Genomic DNA, 27642 nt, shown 5'->3' on the forward strand with positions numbered 1-27642 from the left:
GAGTCCCTTGGACTGCAAGGAGATCAAATCAGTCAGTCCTCAAGGAAATCAACCCTGAATATTCATCGGAAGGACTGATGCTGAAGCTGAAGCTCCAATCCTTTGGCCACCTGATGCAAACAGCCCACTCGTTGGAAAAGACCCTGATGCTGGGAAAGATTGAGGGCAGGAGGAGGAGGAGGCGACAGAGGATGAGATGGTTGGATAGTATCATGACTCAGTAGACGTGAATTTGAGCAAACTCCGGGAGATAGTGAAGGACAGAGAAGCCAGGCAATTGCAGAGAAACCCGCTGCAGTCCATGGGGTCACAAAGAGTTGGACACGACTTAAATGAACAGCAGCAGCGGCAGCAAAGGCCTGCAGTATAGCAGAGGGACCTGTATTCATTATCTCGTAATAACCTGTAATGGAAGAGAATCTGAGAAAGAATATATATATATAACGAAATCATTTTCTGTGCATAGCTGTTTTTAATGAAATGATAGGATGGGTCTGGCTGGGAGTGGGGGCCCCGGGGAAGCATTCTCTGGAACCAGAGGTCCCGTAGAGGCCCCTCCCATCCTCCCCTGGCCGCCATTTCTCCATTCCTCCTCCTGGTGTGGAGATGCAGGGACTCTGTCCACCCGCTGCCCCTGCTCGGTTCTCAGGAGGACTGGAGTGGGACCATCTGCTGCTCCTGCTGCTTCTGCCCCGATTTCTCTTTCCACCTATGGGGGAAGGAGAAGCAGGGTGTGGGAGGAGAGATGGGGGATCCTTTTTAGGTTTGTGCTCAGTTGTCCCACTTTATGTCCGAATCTCCCACTGTTTCCAAGAGTTGAGAGCCCCAGAAAGGATTCTAGGGGACTCTGCCTATCTGTGAAGACAGGACCAGGGAGCCGGAGGCCTGGATTCTGGCCTTGGCTCTGCCAGAGTCTAGCTGAATGACCCCAACTAAGTCCCTGGTCTCCCCTGGATCTGTTTTTTTTTTTTTTCTTTTTTGGTTAAATGGACTGGATCAACGATTTGTGCGGTCCTAGAGCTCTGAGGGTATGGGGGGAAGCCTACCTTCTCTCCAGGTCTTGGAGTGTGTTGGGCAGTGGCAGCCCCAGCGTCTCTGGCAGGGGGGCAGTGATGGGGCAGGCAGCCATGAGGACCCCTCCATAGATGAAGAGAGGCAGGGAAGGGTAGAGGTCGGAGGTCATGCCCACCAGCGGGCTCAGAATGCTGCCTATGTTGGCCAAGCAGTTTGTCACATTCACACCTCTCTGCCTGCAGGGAGGGAGAGCACCCCGGTGAGGCCAGTGAGGTTTGTGGGTGCCCTAACTCTGCCTGTCAATCGTGTTTTCTTCTTTCACATTCCTCCCTGGTGGTTCAGATGGTAAAGAATCTGCCTGCAATGCAGAAGATGGGAGCTTGACCCCTGGGTTGGGAAGATCCCCTGGAGAAGGGAATGGCAACCCACTCCAGTATTCTTGCCTGGAGAATTCCATGGACAGAGGAGCCTGGTGGGCTGCACTCCATGGGGTCACAAAGAGCTGGACATGACTGAGCAACTAACACTTTCACTTGTTTTTCACAGGAATGCACTTACCCTGGCTGGCTAAAAGGAAAGTTGATAGTAACTGTTTTCAGAACCAAGAGGCCAGGGTTCTGGTTCCAATTTGAACTTACTGTATAACCGTGAACAACCCCCCAACCAACCTCTTCCCCAAGCTGCAGACACCATATCCAGCTTCCTACCCAACACTTTCATTTTGGGTGTCTAAAAGGCCCCTCAAATTTTACATGCCAAGAATTCTTCGTTTCTATCTCCACGTCTGCTCTTCGCTCAGATTCCCCATCCTGCCACATCGATGGGCATGTCGAATGACCCAGTTGCTCAAGTATCTAGTAATCATCCTGATGACTCCTGTTCCCTTATTTCCCCACGTCCTTGGATGGCTCTTCCTCCAAAACACATTCAGAATCAGCTCCCTGCTCTCCATCTCCACAACCACTGTCTACCAGGTTGTGAAAGTGGCTAGTCACTCAGTCATGTCCTTGTGACCCCAAGGACAGTAGCCTGCCAAGCTCCTCTGTCCATGGGATTCTCCAGGCAAGAATACTGGAGTGGGTAGCCATTCTCTTCTCCAGGTTATCTTCTCAACCCAGGGATTGAACCCGGGTCTCCTGCACTGCAGGGAGATTCTTTACCAACTGAGCCCCTAGGGAAGCCCCAGGTTACGATGAATCATTTTCACCTCTTGCCAGTGCCATTGCAGTAAGCTCCTGGCTGGTTGTCCCATTTCTACTTCTTTTTTTTAAAAAAATTATTTTATTTGACTGGGATGGGTTTTAGTTGCAACACTCGGGATCTTCGATCTTTGTTGCAGCTTGTGGGATCTAGTTCCCTGATCAGAGATCGAACCAGGGCCCAGTGCATTGGGAGTCTTAGCTACTGGACCACCAGGAGAGTTGCCCTATTTCTACTCTGGGCCCTTCTATTCCCAGTCTATTCCCCACGAGAAAGCCAAAGTGATCTTTATTTATTTTATTTTTAAAAATTGGATTGTAGTTTCTTTGCACTGCTATGTCATTTTTGTCTGTACAGCAAAGTGAACAAGCCATATATATATGTATGCCTTGTCCTTTTTGGATTTCTTTCCTATTTAGGTCATCACAGAGCACCAAGTTGAGTTCTCTGTGCTATATAGGAGGTTCTCATTAGTTATCTGTTTATATACAGTGTCAAAAGTGTAGGCCATTCAGGTATGACTTAAATCAAATCCCTTATGATTATACAGTGGAGGTAATGAATAGATTCAAGGGATTAGATCTGATAGACTGCCTGAAGAACTATGGATGGACATTTTGTAACACTGTACAGGAAGCAGTGGCCAAAACCATACCAAAGAAAAATCCAAGAAGGCAAAATGGTTGTCTTCTTTTGGAGGAGGCTTTACAAATGGCTGAGGAAAGAAGAGAAGTGAAAGGTAAAGAAGAAAGGGAAAGATACATCCAACTGAAAGCTGAGTTCCAGAGAACATCAAGGAGAGATAAGAAGGCCTTCTTTAACGAACAGTGCAAAGAAGTAGAGCAAAACAACAGAATGGGAAATACTAGAGATCTCTTCAAGAAAACTGGAGATATCAAGGGAACATTTCATGGAAGGATTGGCATGATAAAGCACAGAAATGGTAAGGACCTAACAGAAGTCGAAGAGATTAAACTCCTCAGTGGCCACAGGACTGGAAAAGGTCAGTTTTCATTCCAATCCCAAAGAAGGGCAATGCCAAAGAATGTCCAAACTATCATATAATTGTGTTCATTTCAGATGCTAGGAAGGTTATGCTCAAAATACTTCAAGCCAGACTTCAGCAGTATGTGAACTGAGAACCTCCAGATGTACAAGCTGGGTTCAGGAAACATAGAAAAACCAGAGATCAAATTGCCAGCATTTGCTACATTATAGGGAAAGCAAGGGAATTCCAGAAAAACATCTGCTCCTGCTTCATTGATTAAAGCCTTTGACTGTATGGATTACAAAAAACTGGAAAATTCTTAAAGAGACCACCTTACCTGTCTCCTGAGAAATCTGTATGTGGGTAAATAAGCAACAGTTAGAACTAGACATGGAACAATGGACTGGTTCAAAACTGGGAAAAGAGTGTGTCAAGTCTGTATATTGTCACCCTGCTTATTTAACTTCTGTGCAGAGTACATCATGTGAAATGCTTGGCTGTATGAGTCACAAGCTGAAATAAGATTGCCAGGAGAAATATCAACAACCTCAGCTATGCAGATGATGCTACTCTAGTGGCAGAAAATGAAGAGGAACTAAAGAGGCTTTTGATGAGGGTGAAAGAGGAGAGTGAAAAAGCTAGCTTAAAACTCAACATTCAAAACACTTAGGATCATGGCAGCCAGTCCCATCACTTCATGACAAATAGAAGGGGAGAAGCAGTGACAGATTTTATTTTCTTGGGCTCCAAAATCACTGTGGACAGTGACTACAGCCATGAAATTAACAGACACTTGCTCCTTGGAAGGTAAGCTATGACAAACCTCGACAATGTATTAGAAAGCAGAGACATCACTGTGAACAAAGATCCATATGGTTAAAGCTATGGTTTTTCCAGTAGTCATGTGTGGATGTGAGAGTCGGATCATAAAGAAGGCTGAGCACCAAAGAAATGATGCTTTCAAACTGTGGTGCTGGAGAAGACTTTTGAGAGTCCCTTGGGCTGCAAGGAGATCAAACCAGTCAATCCTAAAGGAAATCAACCTTGAATATTCATCGGAAGGACTGATGCTGAAGCTCCAATACTTTGGCCACCTGATGCAAATAACCAATTCATTGGAAAAGGCCCTGAGGCTGGGAAGGATTGAGGGCAGGAGAAGTGAGTGGCAGAGGATGAGATGGTTAGATGGCATCACTGACTCAATGGACATGAATTTGGGCAAACTCTGGGAGATAGTGAAGGACAGGGGAGCCTAGCATGCTGCAGTCCATGGGGTCCCAAAGAGTTGGACACAACTTAGTGACTGGATAACAACAAATAAAACCAGTAGTGTGTATATGTCAACCCCAAATTCCCACAAAGTAATCTTTAAAAACTAACTCAGATCCTTACACCCTCTGCTTAAAATCATCAGTGATATCTCATCAGGCTAGAATAAAATCTGACTTCTTTCTAAATTCTTATGTGATGCGTCCTGACTACCCAGTTCTTATCTTTCACCCTATCCCTTTCTTTCCTCATTTATTCTTTACTGTTTACCTTCCTTACAGAGGAGACCTACCCAGATCATATTATCTAAAGTACTGACCTAGGCACTCTCTCTTTTTCTACATTTTTTTTGAACCCCAGAAGCAGAGGGTTGAGTTAATTATAAAGCTCAGTTCATGACCCTCACCCTCTATTATCATTTGTACTTGAAAGGCCTTTTTATTCCCCATCTTAATTGTTGAGTCCTTTTTATCAATATAATCATCGTTGTTCAGTTGCTAAGTCATGTCTGATTCTTGGCAACCCCATGGACTGCAGCACACAAGGCTTCCCTGTCCTTCACCATCTCCCAGAGTTTGCTCGCACTGAATCCACTAAGTCAGTGATGCCATCCAGCCATCTCATCCTCTGTTGCCCTCTTCTCCTGCCCTCAATTGTTCCCAGCATCAGGGTCTGGTCTTTTCTAGTGAATTGGCTCTTCACATCAGGTGGCCCATTGGAGCTTCAGCTTCAGCGTCAGTCCTTCCAATGAATATTCATGGTTGAGTTCCTTTAGGATTGAGTGGTTTGATCTTGTTGCAGTCAAAGGGAGTCTCAAGAGTCTTCTCCAGGAACACAACTCGAAAGCATCAACTCTTTGACATTCAGCCTTCTTTATGGTCCGACTGTGACATCTGTACATGACTACTAGAAAAACCATAGCTATAATATAATATAATATCGTTATCTTCTCCAAATCCCTTCCTTGCCAAAGTCAACTTATTCTATCACGTTTGATGTGCATTTTTTATTTGCATATGTTCTTGTAAAGTATTGTTTCGTGTGCAAATATCCTAATTTACCTAAATCGTATAAGTAATAGATCATTCTATTTCTCATTTCATTCAGCACTCTTTTTAAAAATTATTATTATTGGAGTATAATTGCTTTATAATGTTGTGTTAGTTCAACACTCTGTTTCAAAGGTATTTCCATGCCTATACTGTCTCTCCATGGTTCACCCAAATGTCTAGACTGCTGCCTATCAGCCATGACCTCAAACAACACTGCAGTGAATGTGCTTGTACACGGATCATGTAGGCACTCCTTTGTGAAAAGTTCTCTAAGATGAAGCCCAAGAAGGGAATGGTTAGGGCAGTGTGTGTGTGTGAGTGTGTGTGTGTGTGTGTGTGTGCTGCCAGTAGTTCTCTAGAATGGCAGCACCAACTTTCATACGCACCAATGGTGCATGTAGGTCACTTGGGGATTTAGGGGTCCCGTATTCTCCTGTGGCCACCAACAGTTGGCGTAATCCAGCTTTTTAATGTTGCCACTTTAATGTGTGCAAAGTGACGACCTCATTCTTCATGTAGTTAATCTTTTGGGTTTCCTTGTCTATAAAATGCCCATGTATCTGTTTCTTTTGTAAAGTTTCTACTGGAATTCCTTCTCTTTCTTGTTGATTTGTAGGCGTTTCATTTATATTTTTAATATTTGAACTTTGTCAGTGTTAAATGTTGTAAAAACCTCCTCCCAATATACCCTCTGTCTTCTAATATATATATATTTTTTGCTTGTGGCTTGCTTGTGGAATCTTAGCTCCCTGATCCGGGATTGAACCCAGACCCCAGCAGTGAAAGCGCCGAGTCCTAACTATTGGACCACTAGGGAGTTCCTCTCTGTCTTTTAAATTTCTCCATTGCATCCTTCAATAAGCAGAAGTCCTTTTTGATATAATCCAGTCGATACAGTTGCCATATTTCTCCTTTCCTCTTCCTCTCCCTCCCTTTCCTTCCTCCTCCCCTCCTCTACCTCTGTCTTCATCTGCATCCTTGTCTCCATCTGTATCTGTTAGTTTCCAAGCCCTCTCATTAATTCTGTTTGTTTCTTTCTGCACCAAGAAAGCCACAGACATATCATGGCTTTGTTATATGTCTTTATAGATGGTAGAGTGAGAAACTCCTCTTTGCTTTGTTTCAGAATTGACTAGCAATTATGGTCTTTTTTCTTCTATATACATTTTAGAATAAGTTTTTGGAGTTCCTAAAAAATGATCTAATTGAAATTCTGATTAGATTCTCTTGAATTTCTACAAATTTCTAAAAGTTCACTTGACATCTTTATTATGTTATTCTAAACAAGAGTCTGGAATTTACTAAGATAATCTTTACTAAGATAATTTACTAAGATAATCTTTATATCTTTACTCCCCGTTTACTAAGATAATCTTTATATCTTAAGAAGGTTTCAGAAAACTTCTCAATGGAAGTCTTGGGTGTCCTCTGTTAATTTCTTGATAATATCTTGCTTTAGGTGCTTTTCTGAACAGTGTCTTCATTTTCAAAGATTTTTAAGGTTATCTTCTGGATTTTTTCTCTAGATTACTGCTACTAGGGTATAGCTTCTATGTTATTGCTCTTGACACTTGGTAATTTGATTTTGTAACCACCATCCTGCTAAACTCTTTTATTAGTTTTGTTTATTGATTCTGGTGGCTCAGACCACCTACAAATTGGGAGACCTGGGTTTGATTCCTGGGTCAGGAAGATCCTCTGGAGGAGGGCATGGCAACCCACTCCAGTATTCTTGCCTGGAGAATCCCCATGGACAGAGGAGCTGGATGGGCTGAAGTCCATGGGGTTGAAAAGAGTCAGACACGACAGCAACTAAGCACACACTCGTTGATTTTATTGGTTTATTTAGGTTGACGGTCATAATCTCTCTAAATAATGATGTTGTAAACACTCCTCTTTTAATTTTTTTTAAATTTATTTATTTTTGGCTGTGCTGTGTCTTCGTTGGTGCACTCAGGCTTTCTCTAGTTGCGGCAAGTGGGGGCTACTCCTTGTTGCAGTGGGGGGCTTTTCATTGCAGTGGCGTCTCTTGTTTCAGAGAATAGGTTCTAGGTGTATGGGATTCCGTAGTTGTGGCTCATGGGCTTTAGTTGCTTCATAGCATGTGAAATCTTCCCTGACTAGGGATCGAACCTGTCTCCCCTGCACTGGCAGGTAGATTCCTGTCCATCGTACCACCAGGGAAGACACCCAATTTCTTATTTCTTTTTATTTCTGAATACAGCAGTGTTGTCCAGGATCCCCAGTACTGTGTTAAACAGTTGATGCTGAGATCAGAGAGAATGCGTATGACTTTCTTCCTCATCTGTAGTGCTTGCTCAGGTGCTCTGCTTACCTCTCCGGGCTCCCAATTCCCAGGTGCTCTTAGATGGCTGGCCTAGTTTTCCGGGACTCTTATTCCAGCTCCTTGGTGGAGATTTAAAAATACTTCAAGGATATTTAAAAATACTTTATATTTTGGGGGATTATTGTCAATGTTATTCTGTTACTTTAATGGAAATAGTCTTTCCTCTCATTGATTTCCAGAAGTTCTTTATAAATGCTGTGTACAAATCCTTGTAAATACCTTCTTTTTCTCCTTTCACCTTGTTTATGGTGAAACAAATGGCCAGGAGGAAAAAAAAAATCTAACATAGAAAAATTTATTAGTGTTTCTTTTTTGGTTAGCCTTTTTAAAGAATGTCTTCAGAAATCCTCCCCTCTTCAGCAGAAATTGATTTTTCTTTAAGGTTGAAATATGGATTGCATTTTATTTATTTCTCATACAGGTAAATAGGTGTCCTGTCAGTGGTGGGTGGTTTAGTTGTTGTCATGTCTGACTCTTGCAACCCCATGGACTATAGCCCACCAGGCTCCTCTGTCCATGGGATTCTGCAGGCAAGAACAGTGGAGTGGGCTGTCATTTCCCTCTCCAGGGGATCTTCCCAACCAAGGGATCGAAACTGTGTCTCCTGTATTGCGGGCAGATTCTTTATTACCGAGCCACCAGGAAAGCCCAGATGTCCTGGTATAAGTTGTTCAATAGTCCAGGCTTTATCCAGTCACCTGCAGTGTTTTTCCCAATGGGTCTGTTTTGGGGCTTGCTATTCTTTTCCATTGGACAATTTGTCCTTTCCTGCTCTGACATCCGCTATCTCAATTACTACAATTTTTTAGCAAGAATTTATAATATGTCTTAATTTCTGGTAGGGCAAGTCCTTTCCCTCTGTCCTTTTTTAAAAAGTACCTTAGTTATACTTGGCCCACAGTACCTTTATATACATTTTAGAATTTACCTGCTGGTTTCTTGAAAATATCCATTGGGATTTTCATCAGAATTGCATTGAATTTATAAATCAATATTGGAACCATTGACATTTTAATATCAACTTATGTCAGTTATGAGTTGACATTATGAGATTTCCTATCCCTGCACATAATACATTTATTTACATTTTCTTTAATATATATTTTAATATAGTTAAACATTTTTATTGATATAGGAATTAAAAAAATCTCTTTTGGAAGAGTAGAGACTGCAACTGATAATTTAGTTATAACATTTATTTATTTATTTGGCTGCACCAGGACTTAGTTGCGGCACATGAACTCTTAGTTGAGGCTTTCATGCATTGGAGAAGGAAATGGCAAACCCCCCCCCACCCCCCCCAGTGTTCTTGCCTGGAGAATCCCAGGGACGGGGCAGCCTGGTGGGCTGCCGTCTATGGGGTCGCACAGAGTCGGACACGACTGAAGCGACTTAGCAGCAGCAGCAGTGGGATCTGGTCCCCTGACCCAGGGTTGAACCTGTGCACCCTGCATTGAGAGGGTGGAGTCGTAGCCACTGGACCCTCAGGGAAGTCCCTTGATCTTTCCTTTATCCACCTTGTATCCAGTCACCTTGCCAAACTTTACTATGTCTAATAATTTTAGATTTTTATATGTATATTTTAAAATTAACTTTCATTGGAGTATAGCCGACTTCCAATATTATGTTTCTGCTGTATGCAAAGGGAATCAGCGAAGTTATACATATACATATATCCACTCTGTTTTAGATTCTGTTCTCATATAGGTCATTACAGAGTATTGAGTAGAGTTCCCTGTGTTGTACAGTAGGTTCTTATTAGTTATCTGTTTTATATACAGACAGCTACATCCTCCTTAAGTAGTGATAGCTTTGATTTTCCCTTTCCAGTCCTATTTCTTTTGTTATTCTTATCCCAGGCACTGATCACACTCTCTAGGATGATGTTGAATAGAAAGGGAGATAGCAGGCACATTGGTTTTATTCCCAAATGTAGAGAATGCTTCGAAGTTTCACCATTAATAATAGTATTTGTTGTGGATTTTTGGTAGCTGTTTCTATCAAGTTAATTTTTCTTCTATTATTGTTTTACTAAGACTGTTTTTAATGGATGTTAATTAAAGATTTTTTTTGATGAGGACCATTTTAAAAGTCTTTATTGGATTTTGCTTCTGTTTTATATTTTGACGTTTTGACTGTGAGGCATGTGGGATCTTAGTTCCCTGACCAGGGACGGAACCCGTACCCCCTGCATTGAAAGGTGAAGTCTTAACCACTGCACCACCAGGGAAGTCCTGGATGTTAATTTTTATTAAAGGTTTGTTTTTTAAATTTTATTGGGATGATAATCTGTTAATGTGGTGTCATATATATATATATATATATATATTTTTTTTTTTTTTCCATGCCCCATGACATGTGGGATCATAGTTCCTGACAGGGGATTAAACCTATGCCCCCTGCAGTGGAAGCTCAAAGTCTTAGCCACTGGACTGCCAGGGAAGTCCTTAATGAATTTTCTAATGTAAAACTATCCTTGCTTTCTTGAGATCACCTCTCCTTGATCATGTACAATCTCTTTCTTTACATCACTGAATTCATTTTTCTAATATTTTATTTAGGATTTTTGTATCTGTTTATGAGTAACATTGGCCTGTTATCTTCATTTCATAACTAATCTCCTTTGGTTTCAGTATCACCTTGCTTCACAGAATGTAGTTGACATAGTTTCCCTTTTTCTCTGTTTTGGGGAATCATTTATACAACATTGGAAGGTTTGTTCCTTGAAAATGTGGTGGAACTCACCTGTATTATATCTGGGCTGAGTGTTTTTTTTGAGATGAGATTTTAAAGTTTATTATTCAAATTTTTAATTTATTCTAGAATTAGTTTTCCTATATTATTTTTAAAAAGAATTTGTCAATTTAATCTAAATTTAGAATTTATCCGTATAGACTTGTTTATAGATTCTTTTGCATCTTTACTTACATAATTAAATTTTTGCATCTTAACTACCCTAGATCTATTGTTCAGTTTTTAATTCCCAATATTTACTCATGTCTAGTCTTTTAAAAAATTTATTATTATTACCAGGCATTTGCCCATTTCATTGGTATTTTCAAAGATTGACTTTTTATTTTGACTCTCTTTCATACATTTATTTTTTATTTAATCTATTTCTGGTACTATTATTATTTGTGTTTTATAGTTAAGATGACTGAGCATTTGGACTAGTTACCTTTTATACCAGAGCCATATTCTTTTTTTTTTTTTTTTTTGGCTGCACCATGTGACCTGCAGGATCTTAATTCCCCAACCAGGGATTGAACCTGAGGCCCTGGCAGTGAAAGTGTCGAATCTTAACCACTGGACCATTAGGGAATTCCAGGCCATATTCTTAACTATTGTACCTTTTTGCTCTTAAAGTCTATTTTGACCTCTCTATCTACCTGTCTTCTGGCTAATACTTGCCTAGTATATCCTTTTCTATTTCTCCACATTTAAGATTTTCATGGTCTCATGTTTTAGATGGGTATCTTGTAAACTACATGAATTAGATAAAATCCACTTGGATTATCTGTTTTTTAACTGGTAGGTTCAATCTGTTTAAAAATACACAGAAATGAGAACAAATTAAAGACAAAAAGGAAGATGGTACTAGTAACTCAAAACATATCAGTCAATACAATAAATGTAAACAGATTAAACCTGCCAGATAATCCAGATTGATTTTATCTAGTTCATGTAGTTTACACTTGAACTAGATAAAATCATGAACCAGATTAAAAAAAAAGTAGGTAAAAAAAAATCTGTCTCTTAACTGGTAGGTTTAATCTGCTTACATTTATTGTATCGACTGATGTATTTTGAGTCACTAGTACCATCTTCCTTTTTGTCTTTAATTTGTTCTAGTTTCTGTGTGTTTTTGTTCTTCTTTCTTGCCTTAAAAAATAATTGCTTGACCTTTGTGCTCTTTCTGACTGGAAACCATCTGACCCCAGGGCCTGATTTTCCACCCCAAGACTCCTTCACAACACCCCCACTCACCGCATTACTGTGGGGTACAGCTCCCCCATGTACATGAAGAGGCAGTTCATGGAGCCAATCAAACAGCCTTTTCCTATCACGGCCATCGTGATGCGGAGGAATCTGCGATCTGGAAGGAAAAGAGGCGGTGATAACGTGCTGGGAAAGATTTGGAGGAGCCTTGAGTTTTTCACACCCTCTGGGTAGCTGACTTGGGCCAGATTGAGAGCCGCGCTTGGGGAAGGACCAGGACGGGAGCTGGAATGGGGTGGTACTCACCCAGGGGTATCATTGCACAGGTCACAATGAAGACACCCGACAACAGCAAGGAGGCTGTTTGGGTACGTTTGCGGCCAAGTGATTTGGTGGCCAAAAAGCCCAGGAAATAAAATGGTGGGTCCACAATCGTGAAGAACACCTGGGCCAGGTAGATGTTGATCTCAAAACTCTGCAGACTCATGACCACGCCATAAAGGCTGAAAAGGAGTACGAACCTGGGGCAGGAACAGAGGGGATATGCTTTGAGTAATAGGCATGCCACATCTACATGGTAATTACAGTTGGCAAACTGCTCTATCTGTTCTTTCCTTTAGGCCTTATATCAGTCTTTCAGTGGGGTTTTTATATTATGAATGCAGATAAGAAAGTCTTCCTTCAATTCTAAAAAAAAAATGTTATCTATCATATGTTTAAAAATTACCTAGGAGAAAATAGTTTTTACCTCACAACAGGTCCTCTTCTCCTCCTTCCAGTTCCCTGCTCTCTGTGTGTGTGTGTGTGTGTGTGTGCGAGTGTGCGTGTGTGCTCACGTGTCCTCACTCATCCAACTCTTTGTGACCCCCATGGACTGCAGCACACCAGGCTCCCCTGTACCTTCACTATCTTCCAGAGGTGGTTCAAATTCATGTCTGTTGAATCAGTGATGCTATCTAACCATCTCATCCTCTGCCGCCCTCTAAGTTTTCCTCCAGAACAGTTATGGAAGTGTGCAAATCAAGTGAGGTCATGGTTATACTCTTGTCAACTGCAAATGACCCCCTTGCCAGGGAGACGTTGCATAGTATTTAGGAAGACATAGTGGCAGACAGCCTCCAGGATGGGCCCCTGCTAGCAGACCCACTCTAGAGATGCTCCTTGCTGGTGTGATGAAGTGGGCAGCCATGGTGGGAAAGTCCTTGTGAAAAACTGAGAGCAATCTCTAGAAGCTGAGGTTTACTCCCAGCTGATAGCCAGCAAGAAACCTCAGCCCTACAACTGTAAGGAAATTAGTTCAGGTAACAGCCGAAAAATCGATGCTTTCAAATTGTGGTGCTGGAGAAGACTCTTGAGAGTCTTTTGGACAGCAAGGAGATCAAACCAGTCAATCCTAAAGAGATCAACTCTGAATATTCATTGGAAGGACTGATGCTGAAGCTGAAACTCCGATACTCTGGCCACTTGATGCAAACAGCTGACTCATTGGAAAAGACCCTGATGCTGGGAAAGATTGAGGGCAGGAGAAGGGGGCGAAAGAGGATGAGATGGTTGGATGGCATCTTTGACTCAGTGGACATGAATTTGAGCAAACTCCAGGAGATAGTGAAAGACAGAGGAGCCTCATGTACTGCGGTCTATGGAGTCGCAAAGAGTTGGACATGACTGGGCTACTGAACAACAACCTGGGTGAGCTTAGAAGTGGAGTCTTCTCGAGTTGAGCATCCAGATGAGAATGTGAAGTCCTAAGCTGAAAACTCAGCTAAGCTCTGCCTGGATTCCTGACCCATGGGAATGGTGAGATAATAAGTGTGTGCTATTTCAAGCTGTTAAGTATGTAATTTGTTACATGGCAATAGAAGAGTGCAGACTTCTTCAGGAGAACGTGAGAGCCTGTGATACAGAACTCTTAGGTCCAGAAGCTCAGGACTTCTTGGGGTGGCTGCCTCTGTTTTTTCTCAAGGTCAGTGGTGCCGCTTGGCTGAGCTGCAAGCTCAGGAGATGAGGGAGAGCTGGGCTTTCTCTCTCTCCCTCAGCAGGTGGGGAGCCCTCTGAGTCTCCAGGGTACCCATGTCCTTTCCCACTGGCGGTGGGGCTTCCCTCAGCTCCCACCTGCCCAGGCTGTCCTGTTTCCTCAGTCTGCTTATCTGCCCATCAGTTTGTCTGTCTCTTGCCTGAGTGGGGATGGACCTACCACAGTGGGGTGATACAGAAGAAGAGCTGACGGAGAGCAGGGGAGTGCAGCATCTGCAACATCGATGGCTGGGCTTGGCTCTTCTGCAGACTCATCTGGAGCAGCTGTTTGGATAGATGGGGCTCAATGCTTAGCTTCCCCTGGGGACCCCTCCCTTCACCCCCTGCCTGGGAAGCCCCAGATGACCTGGGTTCTAGAATGGGGGTGGGGGCAGGCGGAGCCCTCGTGGGGTATCACAGAGGGTCTTGGGAGGGGTCTCACCTCCACACTCAGCTTGGCGCCCTCTTTTTGCTTCCCATTGATCTGGGCCACTCTCTGCAGGGCCTTCAGGGTGAGGTCCAGGTTCCCCAAGGAGAAGTGCCAGAGGGCAGACTCTACGAAGAACCTGTGGGTGGGGTTTGGGGGTGGCATGAATTTAGTCTGAGTTGACAGAGTTGTGGGTTTCTGAGAAAGGCACAGACTAGAGTGGGAAGACAGCTGGGAGGGGTGAAAAGAATCCTGGGCTGAGGTTAGGAGCTCTGGGTTCTACTTCAAGGATTATTCCTGCCTACTTGGGAGACCTGGGATAAGTCTTACCCCTTTCTGGCCACGGTCTTCCCCACCTATCAGTGTGGACATTGATTCTTTTTGCTTTGCTCTGCTTTTATACTTAAGGAGGTAGGGAAGGGCTGTTCTAGGAGATGCTATACCCATCTGTGACTTATTTTGAGCACCCTACCCTACACTGAGGTCCCACTCACCTGGAGTAGACGAAGGTGACGAAGAGGGGCAGAGACACCAACAGCTGCAGGTGGCGCCAGTGGGGCAGAGCATAAGCCATACCAGCCAGGGAGAGCTGGCCTAGGGTGGGAACAAATCCTAATAGGAGGCCCAGACTTGGACGGGCATGGATGGGCAACCACTCCAGATCTGGGGAGAAGAGCAGAGCTTAGGTTGAAGTCAGTTGTGTGAGTATGTGTGTATTTGGGGGGTGGAGGAGGAGCCTCACACTGGAGTGGAAGGGCTCATCTCGTGAGCTCAGTCCTACTCTCCACCCCTAGGCCCCTCATTGGATAAGGCAAGGATGGTATGATATTTAGTTAGGTTCAGTGTGTGTGTGTGTGTGTAGGGATGATCTCGAAGGTTCTGAATTCCTATGCATTCCTAATCAGTGTCAGCAACCTCAACATTCATATTTCCTTGCTTCCCCCGAACCTCTTTTGACCTGCCTACAGCCGCTCCCTCTGCACTTCCTTCAACTCGTTTTAATTGAACAAGCATTTAGAGTTGAAGATCCTGTGCCATGCCCTTTGCTTGACCTGGGAAATAGAGATGAATGAGCCTTATGCTCAGGCCATTCCGCAGCACTTTCATTTCCTCCAAGGGGTCATACTCTGGCCTCAGGGACTTGTATATTCTTTTCTTTTTATCTAGAACTCTGCCCAAGAACTTTACTTCCTCTCTTTCTGCCTCACATTTTGTGCAGTTCTGAGCTTAGATGTTACCACTTCTGGGGTGATTTCCTGGTTCCCCAAGTCCTGATTGAGCACCCCACTTCTGAACTCCCACATCATCCAGGATAGGCCCCATGCTCGCCTTTAGTAAACCAATTTGTAACTGCTTGGCAGCTCACCCAGTCTACTATTAACTCTTTAAGGTCATGGGTAGTGTCCTCTTGTTCACTTGTTTATCCACAATGCTGGATGTGACACAAATTAAATGCCTTTTGAAATTGTATTTAATAAACAAGTGTTGAATAAAGGATTCCCTGGCTTCTCTAAGCAACCCCACTCCAATCTCTGAGTCTTTACTTAGTTCATCCTTACAATGATCCCTGCTGCTACTGCTGCTGCTAAGTTGCTTCAGTTGTGTCTGACTCTGTGCGACCCCAGAGATGGCAGCCCACCAGACTCCCCCATCCCTGGGATTCTCCAGGCAAGAACACTGGAGTGGGGTGCCATTTCCTTCTCCAATGCATGAAAGTAAAAAGTGAAAGTGGAGTCGCTCAGTCGTGTCCGACTCTTAGCAATCCCTTGGACTGCAGCCTACCAAGCTCCTCCGTCCATGGGATTTTCCAGGCAAGAGTACTGGAGTGGGGTGCCATTGCCTTCTCCGACAATGATCCCTAAATACCTATGAATTCCAGTCCCAAGTGATCAGAGCCACCAAAGAGGCCATGATCTTAATTTCTTTTCTTGGGGCACTACCTACTCCAGGAAAGACCCAGATAGGTCAGAATGGGCGGGGACAGGTACTCAGGGAAGGAGCTGAGGTTTGCATCTATCAGGTTCCCTGGTTCACTGCACCCCTGTGATTGAGGAGTCCCCATGAGCTGACCCTCCTGGGTTCCTGCTCACTCAGAATCATAGACGAGCTGCTGGCACCCGACACAGCCATGCCTAGGAGGAATCGGCAAACGCAGTAGGCTGAGAAGTTGAGGGCGAAGGCAGCGCAGGTCCCTGAGACCACTAACAGCAGGTAGCTCCAGGTCAGCACCTTCAGGCGGCCCAGCCTGTGAAAGGAGGGGAAACCTGGCAAGCGCATTGCTTGCTTCCCTGTCCCGTGTCCCTGGCTGTCTCATCCTTGGTGCCCTGGGCAGTCTAACAGGTGCTTGTGAGGCTGCCTGCATGTGACCATGGGGTAGATGCTGAGATGGGAGGTGGAGAATAATTGGGTGAAGGTTGGCATCTAGGGGACCTGTTGTTGGGAGGCTCCTTGGATTGCTGCTGTCCAGGGTCCTGATGCATCTCAGCAAACCTCTGTGGAGGGAGTCACACGCCTTTATCAGAATCACAGGGGTGTGTTGAAAGCAATCCAGATACTAGAGCCCCACTTACGGCCTATTGCATATCTGGAAGGTATGCTAAAAACCTAATTTTTTACATGCTTCCAAGGTTTGGGAACTACTACTTTGGGGTATGGTTGATTCTTTGACTGTTGGTTGATGGAAACAACCAACATTCCTGTTAGGAGACAGCCTTTTGTGATATATTTTTAAATTGATGTATTACTGACATACAGCAGTGAAATAGTTTCAGGTGTATAACATAATGATTCTATATTTATACATTGTGAAATGAGCACTACAGTAAATCTGCTTAAAATCTATCACCATATATAGTTACCATAATTTTTTTTGTGTGTGATGAGAACACTTAAGATCTCACTTTGTGACTTTCAGATATGCAATACAGTATTATTAAGTACAGTCATCATGCTGTACACTACATTCCCATGACTTACTTATTTTGTAACTTAAACTTGGTAACTTTTGACCTTCTTCACTCATTTTGGCCATCCCTTCCTCCCTGTCTCTAGCAACTACCAGTTTCTTCTCTGTATCCATGAGCTTGGTTTATGGGATTTTTATTCTTGGGAAACCAATGCAAGGTTTATGCTTTTGCAAAATGGATTTGACTGTAGCTTATATTTTATGAATGATAAAGCTGATTTTGTGTCTTTGATCTTCTGTGACATAGTATTTTCAAACTTTGTTAAAATTTTTTAAAATTTATTTATTTTTTAATTAAAGGATAATTGCTTTGTAGACTTTTGGGGGGTTCTGCCATACATCAATAAGAATCAGCCATGGGTACACCCTTAAATTTTATTCTTTAGAAAACTGCCTCTTATTATTCATCCCATGGTTATTTTTCTGGTCTCTGGCCTGGAAGACAGTCAGGGTTAGGGTAACAAACACTGACTTGCAGGTACTATTTTAACCCTTATCACAGACTCCATTTTATAGATGGAAAAGCCAAGTTTGAAAGAGGTGGTATAACCTTCTTGTGGCACACAGTTATGGCAGACCTGAGGCTGGTCCCTCACTGTTATTGATTGCCAGGTCTGTGTGTGTTTTTGTGACACTCACATGTCACATACAAGGCAGAAGTGGGGGGAAGCAATTTCTTCTGGGTGTCAGAAAATCTGGATTCTTGTCCTGCTTTTTCCACTTGTTAGCTGTGTGACTGTATTTTTTAAAAAAACTTAACATTACATATTTACTTTAGGACTTCCCTGCTGGCACAGTGGATGGGAATCTGCCTGTTAAGTCCGCAGGGACTTGGATTCGATCTCTGGTACAAGAAGATGCCACGTAGCACGCACCAGCTAAGCGCATGCGCCACGGCTACTGAGGCTATGTGCTGCAATGACAGACCCGAGTGCCTAGCGCCTGTGCTTCACAGCACAGAGTAGTCCCTGCTCTCTGCAGCTAGAGAAAAGACCCAGCGCCGCCGGGAAAAAAAAATGTATATAATCACAAAAGTAATAAACTACCATAAAAGTTCAAACAGTATAATAACAAAGAATGAAAAGTTCTCTTCTTTCCAATCCCACTCCTCAGAATTAACAACATCATTTTCTGGGTTCCTTCTAGGCACCTTGGGCAAATTATCTAGCGTCCCTGAACCTGAGTGTCCTCATTAGTAAAATGCAGTTAACGGTAACATTCATGCTGGCTCCCCAAGGGTATTGTGAGGAGGAACTGAAAGGAGGTGAACCTGGAAAGTGCTGATGGACAGTTGTGTGATTCCTGCAGACCTTTCAGACAAGGTCAGGCTTGGGTGGGTCAGTTCTGTGTCCCTCTCTGGATTCTCAGGGCTGCCAGTCTCCCCTCTGTGTCCAGCCTAGAGGGGCTATGTTTTTGCTCCTTGATTCAGGCTTGTTTATTACTGACCTGTCTGCCATGATCCCAGACATCAAGCTTCCGACCAGTATTCCTGCCATGAAGATGGACTGACTCAACTGCAGCAAAGTCTTGCGTGTACACACAAGGTCCCACTGTGAGGAAGGAAGAACCAGAGTCAAGGAGAGCCAGGCTGGCCCCACCACAGTCCACTCCATCCTTCCTGGTGGGCTGAGTATGTTGGATTGGGACCGGCACATAAGGAGAGCCTGCTCCCTGAGTCACACAATCTTTCTTGCCATCTTCTCCTGGTGACAATGATTCAAGTGATTTCAAAACACATAAGAGATATTTTTGGGAATGACTGAGTAGCCTGCTCCCCTTTTTCAGAGCACTAATCGCTTACCCTCTTTCAGGGCTCTTTAACCTGTCTCTCTTTGGGTGCAGCTGAAGAAAACTGATAGAATTAAAAATCTGGTTCTTTTTCTTACAGATTTGGAAAAGGGACTCAGAGAAGCAAGGTTTGTCAGGACACTCAAAGCTGGGATGAGAGGGCCGAATGTGGAACAATGTGGAAGTGGAGCTGAGAAATCCTGCGACAGAGAGCGAGTGGGAGAGGAGAAGGGGGAGGGGGAGGGGGGGGAGGGGGAGGGGGAGGCTAGTCAGAGAGATCAGGGTGAGAGCACAGTGCCAGAGAGGTAGGGATGGAGAGTCCGGGTGCCCTGGTCCTCCTCAACCACCTGACTGCGGTCTCTCATGAGACTGGGCTCAAGTTCTTGACCTAGGGTTCTGTGAAATACCCTTGCATCCTTCCCTTAATTTTCCATAAACAAGGCTGAGAGGGTGTAGTCATTTGCAATCTTGTGTAAGCAGCACTTGAATACCTTAACTAATAGTTCAACTTTTGTTGCTCTTTTAAATGAATATTAGAAAAAAGATTCCCATTTTAAAAGTACTTCATTTCAAGGTGGAGAAAAACATGTTTAGAGCCTGCAGAAAAATCATACTGCTCACAAGATGCCTTTAAAATTAAGTGAAGACGACAAATGAGTGTGATGTCTCGTTTACAAGTAAGAGCTAATTTTTGTATACTTTTGGGTGAATTTTAAAAGTGATTTCTTTTGTTAACAGAAAAAATAAAAAGGAAAAGGGACCGGGATGACCAGGATGTTTAGGGAATGCTCCCTAGGTTGTATTAATATATATCCAAATGAATTCATCCTTCAGGTATAATTGCTTGATAATCTTGATTTGATTGGAAAGAAGTCCTTATTTGTGAATTTAATTGTTACCGTGGGACTATTAATACCCTGTGCACACACCACATGATATACAATTTGGGAGGCTGGCATTTGAACACTTTCTCCAAAGAGCAATGAACTTTCAGACAGCGTAAGAGAAATATTGCTCCCTGTCACTTACATGCAGAATCTAAAAAAAAAAAAGAACAAATGAACCAGAAAATGGTACAAATGAACTTCTTTACAAAACGGAAAGAGACTTACAGACTGAGAGAAGGAGCTTATGGTTACCAGGGGGAAAGGGGGGAGGGCAGGGATAATTAGGAAGTTTGGGATAGACATGTACACACTGCTATGTTTAAAATGGGTAATCAACAAGGACCTACTGTATAGCACAGAAACTCTGCTCAATATTATGCAACAACCTAAAGGGGGAAAGAATTTAAAAAAGAGTAGATACAGGTATGTGTATAACGGAATAACTTTGCTGTACAGCTGAGACGAACACAGCGTTGTTAAATAGCTATGCATGCACGCTCAGTCGCTGCAGGCATGTCTGACTCTTTGCGGCCCTGTGGACTGTAGACTGCCAGGCTCCTCTGTCCATGGGATTCCCCCAGGCAAGAATACTGGAATGGGTTATTATGTCCTCCTCCAGGGGACTTTCCTGACCCAGGGAACAAACCTGCATCTCCTGCATTGCAGGAGGATTCTTTACCCACTGAGCCATCTGAGAAGCCCTAAATAAACTGTGGAAAATTCTGAAAGAGATGGGAATACCAGACCGCCTGACCTGCCTCTTGAGAAACCTGTATGCAGGTCAGGAAGCAACAGTTAGAAGTGGACATGGAAAAAAAAAAAAAAAAGAACTGGACATGGAGCAAGAAACTGGTTCCAAATAGGAAAAGGAGTATGTCAAGGCTGTATAGTGTCATCCTGCTTATTTAACTTATATGCAGAGTACATCATGAGAAATGCTGAGCTGGAGGAAGCACAACTGAAATCAAGATTGCTGGGAGAAATATCAATAACCTCAGATATGCAGATGACACCACCCTTATGGCAGAAAGTGAAGAACTAAAGAGCCTCTTGATGAAAGTGAAAGAGGAGAGTGAAAAAGTTGGTTTAAAGCTCAACATTCAGAAAACAAAGATCATGGCATCCAGCCCAATCACTTCATGACAAATAGATGGGGAAACAGTGGAAACAGTGGCTGACTTTATTTTTTTGGGCTCCAAAATCACTGTAGATGGTGATTGCAGCCACTAAATTTAAAGACGCTTATTCCTTGGAAGGAAAGTTATGACCAACCTGGACAGCATATTCAAAAGCGGAGACATTACTTTGCCAACAAAGGTCCATCTAGTCAAGGCTATGGTTTTTCCAGTAGTCATGTATGGATATGAGAGTTGGACTGTGAAGAAAGCTGAGCACCGAAAATTTGATGCTTATGAACTGTGGTGTTGGAGAAGACTCTCGAGAGTCCCTTGGACTGCAAGGAGATCCAAGCAGTCCATCCTAAAGGGGATCAGTCCTGGGGGTTCATTGGAAGGACTGATGTTGAAGCTGAAGCTCCAATACTTTGGCCACTTGATGTGAAGAGCTGACTCATTTGAAAAAACCGTGATGCTGGGAAAGATTGAGGACAGGAGAAGGGGACGACAGAGGATGAGATGGTTGGATGGCATCACTGACTCAATGGACATGGGTTTGGGTGAACTCCAGGAGTTGGTGATGGACAAGGAGGCCTCGTGTACTGTGATTCATGGGGTTGCAAAGAGTCGGACACGACTGGGTGACTGAACTGGAATATAAAATGAAAAGTGAAAAAAAGCAATGAACTTTTTTGCTGTTTTATTAAAATAACTACTCTTCTGTAATTCTATGTGTTATCTGATATAACTTTTATTTTAAAAAGATTTTAGGGCTTTGTCAAACTGGGACTTCATTTTAATAGTCCTTATTGGAAACTTGTGAATAGAATATGACCGTGGAGGTGGAGACACATTGTAGGGAGGAGTTAGGAATAAGATAGACTGGAACTGAGGAATGGGAGGATGAGAAGCAAGAGGGTGTAGAAAAGAGAAGAGAAGTCAGAGAAGTGCTGGAGGAGGGGAGGATTAGGAGTGTGGGATTAACAGACGCAGACTATTGTATACAGGATGGATAAACAACAAGGTCCTGCTGGATAGCAAGGGGAACTATATTCAATATCCTGTGATAAACTGTAACAGAAAAGAATATGAAAAAGAATATATATATATGTGTGTAACTGGATCACTTTGTTATACAGCAGAAATGAACACAAGTGCACTATGAAGTACATTGTAAATCAACTGTGAGTGATAGTTGCTCAGTTGTGTCCAGCTCTTGGCGATCCCATGGACTGTACCCTGCCAGGCTCCTCTGTCCATGGAACCCTCCAGGCAAGAATACTGGAGTGTGTTGCCATCTCCTTCTCCAGGGAAATCAACTGTACTTCAATAAAATTAAAAAAAATAGATGTATCAATTTTAGAGAAAATGGAAAAATCAGGATTTGTCAAATAACAAAAGAAGCCAGAGGAGTGAGAAGAGAACAAAATTTGTATGCAGCCTAGTGATGAAATCTGGGTGTAGTTCAGAATAGAAACTGATAAATGAATATGGAATATGTAGTCAGAAAGAATTTCTCTGCCTCTGCTTTGCCCTAAGGTACTTGTCTTCTGTTAAAGCAACAGTGCAAGGGGTTATATCACCTTAGGGTGAGCATAGACTTCTACTATATACGTTCTCTTCATGTACTCCTGAGACTCTTGAGGATCATATACCTCTGTGTGCTCCTGGGCCTCATACACACACACACACACACACACACACACACACACACACATAGATATGTTTGAGTAAACTCTGGGAGTTGGTGCTGGACAGGGAGGCCTGGCGTGCTGCGATTCATGGGGTCGCAAAGAGTCGGACACAACTGAGCGACTGAACTGAACTGAACTGATACAGTGCTTATATATATATATATTTACATATATATATATATTATACATTGCACCTCACAGTATACTTGTGTTCATTTCTGCTGTATAGCAAAGTGATCCAGTTACACACACACATATATTCTTTTTCATTTTCTTTTCTATGATGGTTTATCACAGTATATAGAATATAATTCCCTGTGTTATACAACAGGACCTTGTTGTTTATTCATCCCTAAGGAACCAAAGTGTAGGAATGGATAGTGGTGGATTTGAGGGAGACTCAGAGAATTGCTGCCTAGGACAGCTCTGCACTGCTAACTTGATAAAGCCTGTGATAAATGAAAGATGCTGTGAGACTGGCCTCAGGGGAAAGAAAAAGAGAAAACAAGTGGCAGTGGGACCAGGAAGCAGAGCCATGGTAACTACTGTTCAACTGCAGAACAGAAGTGAAAGGGGGACTCCGGCCAGCCATTCATAGTAACTCAGGCCCTCTCTGCCTTATAGGCATTGGATCTGGGGTGGGTACCTGACCTAGGTCAGAAAATGTCTTTCCTAGAATTTTTCAAAGTTGAAGCAGAGAGGCCTTCCCTGCTGGTTCAGTGATAAAGAATCTGCCTGCCAATGCGGGAGACATGACTGATCCCGGGTCCTGGAAGACCCCGCGTGCCTTGGAACAACTATGCCTATGCGCCGGTACTATTGAGCCTGTGGTCTAGAGCCTGGGAGCCGCAACTACTACTGAGCTTGCATGCTGCAGCTACTGAAGCCCTGGCGCCGTAGGACCTGGGCTCAGCAACAAGAGAAGCCGCTGCAGTGAGAAGCCTTTGCGCCACAACTGGAGAGGAGCCCTTGCTTGCTGCAACCAGAGAAAAGTCCGCACAGCAATGAAGAGCAATGAAGAGCCAACACAGTCAAAGGTAAATAAATAAAATTATTCAAAAAACTTAAAAAAAGGAGAAGCAGAGAGACAGTTATTAGAAGTGAGCCCAGAATGGGCAGTGGCCATGTTAAACGAAGCATCTGTGTCATAGTTACACGCCCATCATGCAGAGAATAGATGAGAGCCAACAAAGGTCTTGCACACATGGCCCTGGTTCCCCTAGAGCCAGCTCCGCCTTCGTTTGTCTTGTGGTTGGGTTATGGGAACCTTTATACCCTCTTCTCACGCTCAGATTAGTTTGAGTTGAATTGCAGCCACTAGCAAACAGGGGTCTTGACTCATACAGTTCAGATAGAAGCTGCCAGTTATTTAGTTCAGTTCAGTCACTCGGTCGTGTCCGACTCTTTGCAACCCCGTGGACTGCGGCATGCCAGGCCATCACCAACTCCCAGAGTTTACTCAGACTCATGTCCATTGAGTTGGTGATGCCATCCAAGCATCTCATCCTCTGTTGTCCCCTCCTCCTGCCTTCAATCTTTCCCAGCATCAGGGACTTTTCAAATGAGTCAGTTCTTCGCATCAAGTAGCCAAAGTATTGGAGTTTCAGCTTCAGCATCAGTCCTTCCAATGAATATTAAGGACTGATTTCCTTTAGGATGGACTGATTGGATCTCCTTGCTATCCAAGGGACTCTCAAGACTCTTCTCCAACACTGTAGTTCAAAAGCATCAATTCTTCAGCGCTCAGCTTTCTATATAGTCCAACTCTCACGTCCATACACGACTACTGGAAAAACCATAGCTTTGGCTAGACGGTCCTTTGTTGGGAAAGTAATGTCTCTGCTTTTTAATATGCTGTCTAGGTTGGTCATAACTTTTCTTCCAAGGAGCATACTCAGGATATTTTAATTCAGAAGGAAATAGGAGGGGACTTCCCTGGTGGTCTAGTGGTTAAGAATCCACCTTGCAATGCAGGGGACGCACATTGGATTTCTGGTCGGGAAGCTAAGATCCCACTTGCCTCGGAGCAACTCAGCCAGTGTGCCACAAATATTGAAGCCTGCTTGCCACAACTAGAAAGTCCGTGTGCTGCAAAGAAAGATCTCGTATGATGCAACTAGGACCTGACTTGGCTAAATAAATAAATAAATACTAAAAAAGAAAATAAGGAGAAGAGCTAAGGTAGTTTTTTTTTTTTTTAATGATTATAACCCAAAGCTAGCATCTTATTTCTTATACTAATTTTTTTTTGCTTTGCATTCAGAGGGATGAAGTGTCCCTTTGGGATACAGGGCCCTTTGGGAGTTCTTTCCAAGGGGCAAGCTGGGACTTGTCTTTCTCAGGTGACCTGTGCTGCTGTGCCTACTAGATACAGCCACATGGCCTGGGTGGAGCATCTTCATTGAGACTAATCTTCTTGCTTAAGCAACCCTTGATAACTTGTGAGCTATTTCATTTTCTTCACGACTGAAAAGGTCCAGCTTCACACTGGGCTATACATATAATCTGGTTATTATCCTAATGAAGTGTTTTCTGGTGCAGCCTTTGGCATTATTGGCCCAAGGAAGAGTTATCCTGGTTGTGTTCATTAAAATTTTGTGGACATTGGTCACACACACAGGACCTGTTGGAAGAGGACTGGATTATTCTTGGCCTCTCCCCACAACTCAGGAAAATTGTGGGCATCTGGCTTTGTTGGTCACCGAAACTGATGATGACTACTAACTCTCCATTTAGAAGGAAAGCTAAGGTGCTCACTCACCCAGATTCTTTGCTCCAGATGGCAAGGAATCCAAAGAAATTTGAGCTTCTGATCACACTGCCTGCTGTTTTGAACAGAAGAACAACAGCAAGGTTGATATTAATAGTTCCTGGAGTATTGTCGAACTTGGAAAGCAGGGTGCAGAGTTTTAAGAAGGGAAATGGAAAAGCAGAATTGGAGGGATTGATAGCATACAAGTTAAGGTGGGCGGAGGAGGATGTCTTAGAATTTGAGTGGAGGCTGGAGAATAAGGAAGGCGTTCCCCCTCAACCATGCCAGGAGGAGATGTCTTATGACGCTCAGAGGGAGGAGGACTAGCCATCTTTACTCACCTTCTGCTTCTGTGTCTTGGGTCTGGCTAGTGGGAAATATGGCTTAACTCTTACCACTTTCAGACTGATGCCACATCAGGCAGGTCTGGAGATTGTCTTCACCCACAGCCCCGTCTCAAGTCATCTTTTCTGCACAGCCCTGATTACCAGGCAATGGGCCACATAATCCCACTATTTTGCCCCTTGGTGTGATGATTAGATTAAATGTAGACACCTGAGCCAATTGCAGGATTGTGACAGGGGCTACTCATCAATGTGTTGGGTTGAGCCCATCAGAGCCTTTTCTAAGAATTTGAATTAAGATTTACGGAAATGTTCTGGCTGGAGCGTTCGTGTGACTCTTTGCGACCCCATGGACTGTGGGCCCCTAGGCTCCTTTGTCCATGTGCATTCTTCAGGCAAGAATACTGGAGTTGCCATGTTGCCATGCCCTTCTCCAGGGGATCTTCCCAATCCACGGATCGAACCTGTGCCTCTTATGTCTCCTGCATTGGCAGCAGATTCTTTACCACTAAAGTTATCTGGGAAGCCCCTTTGGTTGGTGGTGGGCCCTAAATCTGAGAGGTAATGGGTCAGAGCTGGGATCTGCAGTCGCCTTGTGAGATGAGCACACAGATGAAATGGGTTGAGGAGGAGAGTCATAGAGTGAGTGTATAGTGATGCCTCTGGTGCTCCAGTCCCTGGTTCCAGTTGCCATGAAGCCTGGACACGCTTTGTTCCCTGCCCTTGGATTTCCTGAGATCCCTTTGCTCATGAGCTGACTGGAGAGAGCTTCTCCTTCTTGCAACCAAAAGACCATTGACTAGAACAGATGTTAAGAGCACGATCCATGCGACAGCTACAGAGTGCAGAACTCAGCCGGATGAACCATTTAGCAGGCCAGGGAGCCTCTACAATCGGCTGCGTGTGTGTTTTGGGGGAGGGGTGTTAAATCACTAGAGATGAAAGGACCCTCCCCCTCCCCATAACCCTGTTCTCTTTCCCATCTTAGCTCCTTGGCTGCTCTCCATCTCCTGGCCCCAGCTGCCGAGAGCTATTTCTAGATGAAGTCAGGAAATTGTTTTTGTCTCTAGGACTCTGAGCCCAGAATCCCCTGCTCAGGAATATTCTCTTTGCCCTCCACTCTCTGCTTGCCTCCCTTCTCCACCTCTCCGTACCACTTCCACACCTTCCGACTCTCAGGGAAACCAAAGTGGACTGTTGAACTCCAGCAGCAGTATCTCTCTCTCTGGGGGAGGTTGGAGGGGCAGGGAACAGCTTTCTGCAAGGCGCTCCATAACCTTTTCTACCAAGAAGACCTCAGTTCCAACCCCTGTTCTCTGTCCTGCATTTTGGGCATAACGCTTCATAGCTCCAGGGTCTTTGGACAAATTCAGGTCAGGTTCGCACAGTCTGTGCGTGTGTGTCTCTGCGTGTGTGTGGGGATGGTAAGATGGGGACGCAGGGGTTGGGAGGAGGAGCTGGGGGCCCAGGGCTCCTCACCTCAGTGACGATGGTGGAAGGAAAGGTGCTGTTGTCGTAGATCCAGCCGTGGGGGCAGGGCTCTGTGGCCCCTGTGCCGTTGGTCTCTGTGCCATTGGGAAACAGTGGTTCCCGCTGGGGAGAGGTGAAGAGGAGGCAGGACTCGGGCCGCCCCTGCCCATCCCGGGGCAGCCAGGCATCCAGGTCCCTGTCCTCGCTGAGGTTGGTGTTGGCAGGCGGGCGGCAGTGGTGGGTGGGGACGGCAGCTGTGAAGTTCTGCAGGGTGTTGTGCAAAAACGTCAGGAGTAGGGGCAGAGTCAACAGAATCAGCTGGATCTTCTGGAAGCGGCCAACGCCCCCCACCTCCAGCAGGAGGTCATTGAAGGCCAT

At 44.1% G+C, this 27642-nt stretch overlaps 1 protein-coding gene across 1 annotated transcript; it reads right to left on the bottom strand.

Moving 5' to 3' along the window:
* Positions 1 to 581: 581 nt before the first annotated feature.
* LOC128068918 (solute carrier family 22 member 6-like) lies at positions 582 to 27642 on the bottom strand. Its single transcript, XM_052662191.1, has 10 exons — positions 27274 to 27642; positions 18661 to 18764; positions 16340 to 16494; positions 14744 to 14912; positions 14265 to 14388; positions 14004 to 14107; positions 12116 to 12330; positions 11858 to 11966; positions 1047 to 1250; positions 582 to 709 (listed from the first exon to the last, which is right to left on the bottom strand). The coding sequence occupies exons 1-10, from the start codon at positions 27640 to 27642 to the stop codon at positions 646 to 648; spliced, it is 1617 nt and encodes a 538-aa protein (XP_052518151.1). The 3' UTR covers positions 582 to 645.

Source organism: Budorcas taxicolor, chromosome 25 (assembly GCF_023091745.1).
Source record: "Budorcas taxicolor isolate Tak-1 chromosome 25, Takin1.1, whole genome shotgun sequence".
Taxonomy (NCBI): Eukaryota; Metazoa; Chordata; class Mammalia; order Artiodactyla; family Bovidae; genus Budorcas; species Budorcas taxicolor.

Coding starts and splice junctions, on each gene's coding strand:
- LOC128068918 (XM_052662191.1), bottom strand. CDS start 27,642: ATGGCCTTCAATGACCTCCTGCTGGAGGTGGGGGGCGTTGGCCGCTTC. Junction 18,765..27,273: donor CTTCCACCATCGTCACTGAG/GTGAGGAGCCCT, acceptor CCTTCCTCACAG/TGGGACCTTGTGTGTACACG. Junction 12,331..14,003: donor TTCTGTATCACCCCACTGTG/GTAGGTCCATCC, acceptor TTCCTGCCCCAG/GTTCGTACTCCTTTTCAGCC.